Source organism: Myiozetetes cayanensis, unplaced genomic scaffold (genome assembly GCF_022539395.1).
Source record: "Myiozetetes cayanensis isolate MyiCay16 unplaced genomic scaffold, myiCay2020 scf16, whole genome shotgun sequence".
Taxonomy (NCBI): domain Eukaryota; kingdom Metazoa; phylum Chordata; class Aves; order Passeriformes; family Tyrannidae; genus Myiozetetes; species Myiozetetes cayanensis.
The window spans coordinates 17576531-17588694 of NW_026087270.1; the positions used below are offsets into that span (position 1 = coordinate 17576531).

Here is a 12164-nt window from a genome sequence, read left to right on the forward strand (position 1 = left end):
AGAGCTGAAGAGAAATTATTCACTTGGAACAGCTACTGCCACATTTAATCTTTCACAACCGAAGCGTATGAGTAGGAAATAAGTAAAACTAGCTCTAGGGCACAGGAATATTGCCCCTAGCTGGTTCATCTTGTTCACAGAAAAATATGTCATGTGCTACTCCATCCAGGCCTTTGGCTACGGTGCAAGGGGCTGGATCTCTCCGTCTGGGAGAACAGCACTCTCTGGAGCACGGCAAGGGAAGAGCAGGAGAAAGATGAGAAGCCCTGAATTCACTAGGAAGAACAGAGCTATTCGAGTGCTTAAGTGATAACTGAAAAAACCCCACCTCCAGCTCCCCCAGAGGTCTTGATTAGTTGCTTTATTTGCATCCTTACTCAGCCTGTACAAGAAAAATGTGCAAGAGTTTTAGCTAAATAACTGCAGTTGATGCTGAGTTGAAAATGGACTAAATTTCTGCTTTCTGAAGAAAAAAAGCCCGTGGGATTGCTGTGAAATGAAAGTGCTCCCTGGAGGCATGTGAGTGCTGCAGCACTTGCTGTGGATCATCAGAGGATTCCAGAAGCTGTGCCTGCCTCACCAGTGTCCACTTATGATCTCAAGTAACCAGATTTGGTCATGACAGCAAAGGGATCCAATTAAGTCCAGCCAACGCACACAGGAAGAACATCTTTTGCAAGATAAAGCTTTGGATGCAAAGGAGCTCCCAGGAGAAGCCAGGCTAGCTTAGAAATTACAGTTAACAGGACACTGCAAACAGATTCCAGGTTCTGCCACAATCCCTCTCCTCCCACAAAGAACACCACCATACCTCCTCCTGCACACTGAAGGTCAGAGAGGAGACATGAACACGTCTACTCCAACATCAGCAGCACAGTACAGGACTTCTAAAAGCAAAGGCCTGAAGTTTATCACACCATTTAATGGTCAGTCCATGTGAACTGCTCTGCTGGATGCTCAGGAAGGCATCCATCATGAACAGGCTAGAGTTTATCTGGCTTTCTTTGTTCAGGGCAACCATGTGTCTCTGGGTCAGAGCTTTCCTGCAGTGCCTCTTCCTGCTGGCTCTTGTACCAAGGTCCAAAGGCTTGCAGGTCCAGCAGCTCCTCAGCTCCATGGGAGCGGCACTGCCTGCTTCAAAGGCAGACTGTACCCTGTGTTTATACCAGCCTACAAGGCATGAAAAGGCCTAGGAGGTCACACATCCACCACTGTAATTTCAGGCAGGATCAAACAGAAAAGCAACAGCTGGGCTGAGTGAGCAAGTCCACGTTTAATTACAAATGGTTTCGGTAATAAGCAAAGGCAAGAACAAAGCCAGTAAAAAACCTCTTTTTCTTCCTGGCTCCTGTTCAGGCTGTGTAGAAACAGCTGCCTGGAGGAGAACCTCAAATAAGATCCACCAAGTACACCTTTTTCATTTTCAGGACTGCTACAGCAGCACTGTTCCCTTTGCAAGGCCGCTGTGCTCCGACAAGCAGGTCAAAGCTGCTGCCACCAAAGGGCCCGGTCAGAGCCGGACTTTCCCTGCTCAGCCCCCTGGTGTGGCTCACAAGCACACACTCATTGTGCAATAAGCCTCTTGGAGGATTCCATTTGCTTTAACAGCCTTTGAATATGAAATGCTGGTTGCAAAATGGGATTACCAGTGCCGAGGATGATGGACCCAGCTCCCAGGTCTGGCCCGGGGAGGGGGCAGAAAGCAGCTCTTGGAGTACCAGGAATGCCCACCAAGCTGACTGATCCCTCTGTCAGGTTTACAGTCACTCTTGCTGTCCCCAAAAGGCCCTGGAGCAATGGTTAAGGATAAGAAATGAGCCCTAAAACACAGACAGACAAGAAGGCTTAGCTGGGTGGCTGGAGGGCTTTTTTTGAATGCTGGGAGCCTTCCACCCATTTACTGGGACAGCAAATGAGAAGGAATCAGTGGGTCCCCTCATCACATCTGATACCTCTGATGGCATCAGTGAGAGCCAAACACAACCCAAGAACACAACAGAAACAAGTGGAACAGAGTATCACAACCCCAAACCTCTCCAATAAACCAATACCCAGTGCCCACAGAACACTGCCTAGCTGGGTGTCACGGGGGGACACGATGGGAATAATGTGAAGGCTGGGAAACCATCACATCCCTGGGAACCAAGGGCTTCTGACCTTTCTAGCAAAGCCTGCTGAGAGAACTGGGTGGGTTGTTTTGTACTCCTGGCTTTAATTACAGCCAAGTGTTTAAGTTATTCTCCTCCAACCACCCCCATGTCCCTCACAAGCACAAATCTAGCTTTTTATAGCACATCCGGTATGGATGTTAAACACATTCAGGAAATGCACTTTCAGCCCCAAACATCCCCTCCCCTGGACCAGTTAGGCTGCAAGGGCTTGTGACACAGAGACGTGGAGCCGGATGTTTGGTTTTGTGACCGTTACTTTCCTGGATTACTTCTGTCTGTTTGGAGAAGGGAAATTAAATAAATGCAGGGTAGGCTGGCTGCATCCAGAAATAATGCATGCTGCCTGCAAGGTGAAGAAAGAAAAGCCAGATGGAGAGGCCACTCTTAGCTGCTCGAATTCCCTGCACACAGGGCAAGGTTTTTTTTTTTTAAATAGCTGACAAAGCTCCTGGGGGCTGACAATGGCTCACAGCACAGTGGGTGTCCACAGGCACAGCAAGGATCCCAAATCACATGGTTTTCACTGCCTTATAGCGATACTGGAATGCACAAGGGAGAAATGCACCCTCTCCCCCAAAACTTCTATTTTAAGTAGCCAAAGGGCACTTGGAAAGAACTGTCAAGCTGTGCCAGGCTGTCAGCCCCCAGGCACTGCTCTGGCATGCCACAGAGGCTTGTGGCTCTTTGCTCCAGGGCAGCAGGGCCTGGATAATAGCTTGGCTCAAGTCTAAAACCTGACCTTTGTAATTTTCTTAACACAAGGGGCTTGCCTCTGGCTTTAAGGAACCCCGTGAGCCTGCGAGTCATTTTCTCACCTGAAAATACCCTGGCTGGCTTCCCAGCTGGAACACCCTCCTGAGCCCAAAGCAAGCATGTTTGCTGGCAGTCTCAGGGATCAGTCTGGGATACTATCCCAACACAGAAAACTCCCTGGAGCGCTCTCAGACCAGAGGGCACACGCTATCAAGAATCAACACTGGGCTGTTCCACACACTGACCAAAATACCACTGCTGCACCTCAGCTGTAGGATCACTGCACAAAGCCAGGATGTGCTGCTGCAGGTTGGGAAAGGGAAGGCACTGGGGCTGTGCTGCATCAGGGTTTGCTGCTCTGAAGAAAGGTAAGCCATACAAGCCCAGGAGATTTTTCCCCTCCCTCCCCCACAGCCAGGTCACCTCATGTTCTGGGCAAGCAACTGCCAGTGGGACATCGCACATCAGCAGGCTGAACCACGACCTAATTAAGCCACTTCCAAAATAATCACACTGGACGAAAGTTAAAGGAGTCCTTGAACTTGTTATTTCTTATCCTGATTTTTACTCCAGTTTTTTCCATATTTGATGTGGATTCTCCAGTTATCTGCAGCATTAACTCAAGCTGGGCTCTAGCTATTGCTCCTGAGCAATCCAAGCTGCAGCACAAGCAGCCATGCCCCTTGGTAGTGGCCAGGCTGGGCAGGCCCAGCAGCCACCCAGCTCCTCCCCATAAGACACGGGAGGAAACGTGGATCTCAGCAGAGCAGGAAGGTGAACAGCCCATGGAGCTTTCCCAGGGGGCTGCCAAACCTGCCTGCACTTGGAGCAGCAGAGCATTTGCTGGGGAAACTGGAAGGCAGGTTTGAAGACACGGGACCACCAGCACAGTGCACAGCAAGAAGCTGCCTCAGCTTCAGCTGCCACCCAAACCACCTCTGGCCACCAAAACTGAACAAAGACTGCCAGCCCAACCCAAGGCAAGTCTTCCAGCACAACACCCCGTACACAGCACTCAGGTTACAATGAATGAGCTCTGCAGGGACAAACCCCTGTGCAGGGTGAACAGCAGCATGAAGACTGCTCATCCACGCCTTCATTCAGCTCAGGGAACAGCAGCTGCCAGGGGTCACGCTCACACACACTGTGCTTTCACTGCCCTGGGCTAACTACAAGCTACGCAACACTTAGCTGGAAAAATGAGTGACAATCCAGCTGCAGCAACTGAACACCACTGTCCTGGGGAAAGGCAGCCCTAACTCACGCTGGAGAATTGCTCTACAGCAGATGGGAAGGACAGTGTATTTATCTGATGGGTATTGTTTCTACATGACCAAATCACACGCAGCTTAAGTCTGCAAACAACTGACTGAAATAAAAATCACTGCTGGAACACAGAAGCATCTCCTCTATTGCTAAGAAGCGGGTGATCTCCCAGGTTCATCAGGAACCAGAGTGGCAAGTCAGATGCACAGGGGGCCTGACCTCTTTGTATCTGTGACAAGCATTATGATAATCTCAGAATTAGGTGTTAGAGCCTGAACGGGAAGTGACAAATCCACCTCAAAATCATATTAGAGAACATCAAAGAGGCAAAAGCATCTCACATTTAAATGCTCACCCAAAGTTCGTAAGAAGCCACAGCCCAGCCTGTCATGGCTTTTTATAGTCCTGAGAAGCACCTCTCAAAGGAACTGCAGGCAACCTCAGGCATGTTCCTTGGCTACCTGCAGGTTCATCAGGCTGCTCAAGACATTTAAACCACTGTTTCTTTACTTGGATGAATGACTTATGAGGATTGAGAAATCTGAGCCTGCACATGCGAAGTGAGTCACTGCAACTCACGGGTTGCTTCCCCCACCTCCTTCCCAAACCATCACACCTTCCAGGCCCAGTCTTGATCCCACTGAAACTCTGGAGAAAACAAACGCCCACTAAACACTGCAGAGCCTGACTGTTGGCTCGAGTGCCACCCCTCTCACTGAGGCTCAACACCTGGGCAAGGACACCACGTACTCACCCCGACACTGTGGGGAGGGAACCTGGAGCTGCTGACTGCAGTTTCTCTTGCTGCTTCAGAAAAGATTTAGCTTCTTTTGAGTTTGAGTCCACTTCTTTAGTCACTCTGTTGGAGGAAAAGAGACAAAGCCGAGGGTAAGGAAGAGTTGTACTCGACAGCCAAACCAAAGATCCCTCAAGGAAACACAGAAAAGAGGCACAGGAGTCTCCACACCCCCTGCACCTCCATCAGCTGCAAGCTGAAGAACATGCATCTTTTAAGATTTCATTCCAGTGACAAACCCTTTATATTCATGGCAGAAAAAAGGAAAAGAGGAGCTAATTGGAGCTGGGGGAGGAGGGGACTTTTTTTCTTCCAACAACAGGAATTCTTATTCATTCAAGCAGGCCTGTCTCACTAGCAGCTACTAAATGCTCTCCTCAGGTCACTGGGGGCAATTCCAGGCTCTTAATTGGGCTCTTGATTTCCTCATTTGTTGGTCAGTGAGGCAGCTCCTCTGCCACCCACGTCTCACAGCCTTGGCAACATCTGCAACCCAAACCCGAGCACAGAAACTGGCTGCAGGCACAGGGGATGGGAGAGAAGGCTCTGACAAGGCAGAACGCAGAAATTCACTCTCATTTTCTAGTTAATTTTTGTTTGAGGCCCCGAGGGTGCAAAATATTGAACTTCAAAAAAATTATAAGTCAATATGGCATCTACAGCGGGGAATGAATTACAAACATGAGAAAGAATCTCTAGAAAACCACTCAATAATTAATTGTTAGAAAACTCCAGCTACTTTAGCCCCCCTCACTTACCATGACCTGCCTCCAGCAACACACTTTCCCTGCTCTCAGTAGCTCTTAATGAAACGCCCCGACTTGCCAAGCCAACAGTTCTGCTGCCTTGGACCACAAGCCTGGGAGTCTCCCCAGAGCCCTGCAGCTCTGTGGGCACAAAGGCAGCCTGGCCCACAGCTCAGTGAGCCCAAAACATGATCCTCCATCCCACTCCCCTGCAGCCTGGGCCTCTGGCTGCATCTGCCCCAGCAAGGGGGGAGAGGCCCATCCTTGGTCTGCAGAGGAGAGGCTGAAAGCCTCACTGTCATGGGATCTGCTCTGCTTACAAGCCAGGCTGAATCACTGCCTGCCTCCTACCCACCAACCTCACCCTGCAACTCCCACACAAGAACTGGCTGATGGGCATGGAGAAACCCAGTGAGGCGCAGCCCCAAAGGGGTTACTGCTGGGTTGGCATCAAGGAAAGCAACACAGAGTTATTTGTTACACCTGGAGGCACTGGCGTCCTGAAATCAAACCTGCACACAACTATGTCTCCATCCTGACAGGGAATCAGTATCTGAAACGTTCTTCCTCCTTCTCCATAGACTGCAAATACAGAGGAGAAGGTGCAAGAATAAACTCCTGTGCTTACAAGTCCTGCTCAGCCCTGTTCTGCCAGCACAGGAGGAGATTAACCCCGTTTGCCCCCTGCATTGTCACATGCCTTTCAAACCAGCAGCAGTCATGTGGATAGAGACAAATCCACACTATGAATATTTAGAAGTGTTTGCTGATCAGATTGGTAAGGGGTGGGGTGAGAAAAGGGGAAAAGCAGTTCAGGAAGAAACAAAAGCCTTGCTACAGCACCGTCACAGTTTAGAACACCCCAAATACACCAACCAGTCACAGCCCTCAGCAACAGTGGCCCGTCACGCAGCAGTCACACCCCAGTCAAATCCATGTCCATGGATTTCCTCTGGCACACAAGCTTGGTGTTCTCATGCAGCAATAAGGCAGAACTCCCCCCCCTGCCAGCTATGAGGGCTGAGTTCAGATCAATACAATCACACAGCCTATTTATTTTCCAATGCAGCATCTGAACAGCCAGCCCTGTGCCCTGCTGAGAAAGGAGAAACCCCTCAGAACGCTGCCCAGGGAGGGGCTGGCACAGGCCTGCAACGACACACACTTCAGCTACCCAGGGGCACAAGACAGGTTGCTACCAAGGGTTTGTTTATGCTTCAATACTCTCCTTCTCCTCCACCTCCTCAGGGCCAGCAATGGCTGGGCACACAATATGACACTTGGTTCCATTTTCTTTGCTCCCTTTGGCCTGCCAGCAGCTGCCCTAGCATACAGTTTTGGACTTTGCTGCAGAAATTCAGCTGCAAAGCTGAATGCAACCTGTTCCACCAGGACTGCACAGCTGGGGACAGAGGAATGCGACAGAAATGTAATTAAAAGTGCCCTTTCAAGGCAATACCATCACAAGACCCACTGATTGCCTCATAAACTGAAACAAAAGCTGCTCTGAGGCAGGCTGCTGATGGACTGATGCCAGCAGCAAGTCCTGCCCCACTCTAACAGCAATGACGAAAGAGATTTAAGAGCTTTACAAGGTATTAATTCAGGTTATGCACATTTCAACCTTTCCCAGATCCCAGGCCAGGAAGGAAAAAGAAATCCTCTGTTCTGCATTATTATGGGAGACAATAACTCTCTCCATGTAGAAACCAAAACACTTCTTGCTCTTCATGGGGAGAAATGGGAGTCATTAATCCAGCTGGAAGAAATCACAGTCATTACTAAGGAAAATTGCAAGACCTTTCACTTTTAAATACTTGATAAATAACTATTTGCCTGACTATTTATTAGCATGCTATTCACACATTGTAATCCAGGAATAAACATGAAAATAAGTATATTGTCAGCAATAAAACAAGCAGCTACTGTCTCGCCCACTTGCAGCCCCTGTAATTCACACACAAAACCACTCACTCTCATCACTGTCCCGCAGAGATTTCATTATCCTGCTCTGCTATTACATTGCATAATAAGACTTCTCAAACACAGAACAGTTATTAATTTTTCTGACCCCACTGGAGCCTGGTAGCACACATGATGCCAGCGTATGAGGTGATGTGCAACTGTAAAACAGAAATGTCTTCCATATTTCCAAGTTATCATAAGGAAAACACGCTAGAGTAGATCACTAAGTGCCTTGAGTACTTACAGGTGTCCTCCTTAGGACCCTTCATCTCTGAACCAAGCTCAAAGTGGCACCCAAGCATGTGTTGGTGCCCAGCAGGGGGTTTCACCACAGAACTCTCAGCTCAGGGTGCCCTGCAAGCCCTCAGGGCAGTGCATCAGCAGAGCTCCAGCCTTACACGGGGGAACGGGAGACAGAGGAAGCTGGGAAAGACAAACAGGCACACCAAGAAGGCCTGCAGGCTTCTATCTGTAGTCTATCTAGTAGTGTAATAACAACCTTATGCATCCCAAGTGCCATAATCCCTCCAACTTCCCCCCAGGTGGCTCAGCACAGCTACACTCTCCTCCCCAAACACCTGGTGCACATCAGGCTGAGAAAGCACATGTTGGTATTTGGGTATAAGGGGACTCTGAGCAGAGAAGGGAGTTAAAATCCCCCATCACAGCAGTGCAAGTTATCATCTCCCCTGACCTTCCTGCTGGGAAAGGAGAGCCAGAGTGGAAGCTCTGGAAAATGCCAGCTCTTTACCACTCAGGACACAGTCCCCACTCGGGAGATCTGCCCCAGTTTAGGCCTGACACAGTTACAAAACTTTCCACCCAATTTAGTGTTGTTAGCTCTGGGGAATCACAGACCAAAGGGGGCAAAAATGAGGCTAATTATCCTTTTTCAATATTCCCCATCTGTGTTTAGCCTCAGTGAATAGTCCTCCAACCTTCTGGAATGATCACTTGAGGAGAAAGTAATACTCATCTACAGGGACTTGTGAAAAAACCTAAACCCTTCTGAGCCCAGAGGAAGATTTTGTCTGAGTATTTTTTTGGTGACTTTTGTGCTCGAGCTGTGATGTCTGTGCCTTCCACAGACAGATGCACTGTACAAGAGGCATGTGCTCCAGCCTGCAAGGTCCTGAAGCTGCTGGAGGGTACAGGTTCAGCACCTTCCAGCAGGGAGTTACATCCTCACACAAGCAGAGCACATCTGCCTGCACTCCACATACACATGTATTTTATGTTGGATTACCTGGTGTAGAGCAGGCAGAACTAACATTAATACATCCAAATCAATTTTCTCTTTTTGAAGTAAAAAAAACCCCAGCGTTTTCCAAACCTTTCTCTTCAAACCAGGTGGGAGAAGCTGCTCCCTGGGAAACTGAGCCTATTCCCTGAAGCAACACAGACAAGACCAGGCTGGAGAGAGCACTAATTCTGTGGGCTGCCTGGAGAGGCAGAAGGAGCTGCCTGGTTTTTAAAAAGAATCCAATGTGATCAGAGCTCCCCTGGAGTCAGGCAAGGGCCAAGCTGCCTGCCTGGTGCTGCTCCTCACAGCAGGTGTGTGCTGCTATCCAAGCAGTCAGCCCAGGCTGCATCTCAAACCAATTCACCTGAAAACAGGCAGAGGTGAATGGTATTTCAACATCAATAATGTATAAAATGTACTTTTTATCGTAACCTCGTGAGCTGTGAAGGAAACGACCGATTTTCCGTCATCTCCTGTGCGACGAAGACTCTGTGACAGATGCTAAGAAAACATTTGGACAGTGCTGCCTCCTGAGATGCTGACCCAGCTGACAGGCCCCTTCTGGGCTTCTGCTTGCTGCTCCAAAAGAGGCTCTGAATTGAGGGAAGCAGCAATGCAGTCACCGAGCTCCCACCGGGACTGGCAATAGGTAGAGCACGTCAAACACTGCTCTCTGGAGAAGCTGATCCACAGCCAGGGCACAAGCCCTCATCTCCTTGTCGCCTGGAGCTTTATTCACCCCAGTCTGAAGCATCTCCAAGTATCAGATCTCTGCTTGCTCCTTTGGATAACTATTCCCTCGGCCAGCTCCACTGTGCTGCCTCAAAATCCCCGCATGCACTGACAATTCAACCTCTGAGGCATCCCATGGTTTAACTTTGCACCTCCCAAAAGGATTGTGTTCACATTGTGGAACACACCTCTGAGCTGAGCAATCCAGGTGGACAGATGAGCTGCTGCACGTGTGAGTGTGACAGTTCCTGACCTCCTACCCATGAACTCCAAATATACAGAAAGCAAGAGGGACCCCTGCACCCCCAAACCCTGCAACCCCAAACCCTGCAACCCCCAACTCCTGCAACCCCCCAAACCCTGCAACCCCCAAACCCTGCAACCCCCCAGCTCCCTAACTCAGTGCAGGGCTCGTGTCACAGATCTCTCCTGCTGAAGGAGGGAGGACCACAGTTATCAAGAGCCAGTGGTTTCAAATCCACTGACAGCTACGAGCACAAAGGTTACACAGATCATAGCAGGAGGCAGAGCAGAAGCACCTCCATGGGGAAAAGCCAGACTAAGCCTGATTTGGTTTGTAATGTGTTAATGAGACAGTAAGGCAGAGAACAGCTTTGCCTTCCCTTCAGGCTAACACAGAAATCCTCCTGGTTCACCATCTCTTAGTTACAGAGAATAAAAAAAAAAGCATCTTGCAAGCTGCACTTTCCAGCAGGGGAAACCCCAGGCCCGAGGGCTGCAAAGCAGGCTCTTGCCAGCCTCTCACCAGACATCAAAAGCCCGTTTCTGAGCCTGGAGCTGTCAGGAATGAGCAGCAGCTTGGAAGCAAGGGAAACAGGGCAAGCAGCAAAATGCTGGGACTGGATCTGAGGCCCCTGAGATGAAGGCATGAACAGAGGGACAAAAGATCCCCTTGCTAATGGCAAAAGAGTCCCTGTGAGACCTGAGCAGGTCACTAAGCACCTTCTGTTTGCAGATTTTTAGGAGCCAGGAAACTGCCCGAGAGCCGGGTACAGAAACAATGTGTCCTGCTGGGGAAGGGTGGGATTTTTACTTCAGTATTCCCAAAGTAATTACACACAACAGAGGGAGAACACACCTGGAAGAACCTGAAGATGAGAGAATGCAGTTTGTCCTGCAGTTCCCAAAGCCAGTGCAGCACCCAGATGCCCCAGGTTTGAAAGACCCAGAAATGCCCAAGCTAATCTGGAGGTCAAGCCATCATTTTGGAAAACGCTTTGAGACTCCTCCCACCTCAGCTGGAGATCCCAGCTGAGCCTTCTCTTTCATCACACTGACTACCAGCAAAACTGCACAAATGGAACCAGCACACACAAATTATTTCCCTAAAAGCATCAAGCCACAGTAGAAGCATCAAATGACCCTCAGGTGGACACCTGCTCAGCCACTTTAGGATTTCCAGAAGCATGGTGAGATAAAGGAAGACAGGAGGGGTCAGCACGTTGGTGAGGGCACTGCACAAAGCTGGCACTACTGTGTAACACTCTGCAAGGCACAACCCCTCTGTGCCTCAGTTTCCCCACCTGAGCAGAAGCCTCATCTGCACAGCTACTAATGTAAAAACCCTGAACAGAAGCTGTTCATTAGGCCACTCCCCGTCTCAAAGCACATTAAGCAAACGGTAACATGATTTACTTTAGAAACAAGTGCTCTGGCTTAGAGTCCTGGCTTGGTTTGATGTTTATGAGGTTGTAATTTCTGCAGCTGCCTCTGAGAAAGGCGAATGCACCACGAGCACAGCTCCTGCTCACACTCCCTGACCTCATCTCTGGGCCACCCTCATGTCAGTCAGCACTGTACCTTGGTATTCCCACAGGGAACTCTGAAACATCAGGGAATGGATGCACACAGAGGAAAGGTTATCGAAATGTGCCCCCGAGACCCTGCCACGCTTAAGCATCTTTTGAAAGGTAACATAACATATTTTCACTCACTGGCTTCCAAAAAAAAAAAAGAAAAAAATCAATAGCTGTTTTTTAAATTGCAAAAAGCCAATATAAACTGCGGATAACTGAGGCGTGCTCTGACCTCTAACAATAACAACAGCATAAGGGCAGAAACAGGGTGCTGCCTACGCTCCATTATGCCAAGATCAGCGTTTTGGTGCTTGTTTGTAGGAAAGCAACCAGTCATTTTTCAGTCTGCCACCTCCAAACAGCGCTCACATCGATATTGCACGTAATTCTGGGTGGTTTGATTCGCCTTACGGTCCCAAGGCATCATCCCCGAACTTCCAGTGCTCAGACTGAATTTCTGGAAAAATCTTAGAAGCCAAGGTTGTTGCAGCATGCAAGACTCCCTGAGGAAGTGGTATGTCACCAGAAAGTGGCCACAACTCATTTCTCTGGGACACCTCAGCCAAGGAGGACTGAGGATAAGGCCCTGCAGACATCAGGCATCACCAGTCAGCAACACAAAACACAAGTCCTCAAGGAGGCTCAGTTTTGGAGTGGCTTCTCAAGGGGCTACTG

General features: G+C 49.3%; 1 protein-coding gene across 1 annotated transcript in view; it reads right to left on the reverse strand.

The window, feature by feature from the left end:
• CFDP1 (craniofacial development protein 1) overlaps nt 1–12164 on the reverse strand; it is a 55280-nt gene that overhangs the window by 36191 nt on the left and 6925 nt on the right. Inside the window, exon 6 of the mRNA XM_050311654.1 lies at nt 4945–5049. Coding sequence (XP_050167611.1) covers nt 4945–5049 — 105 coding nt within the window. The remainder of the gene's footprint in view (nt 1–4944; nt 5050–12164) is intronic.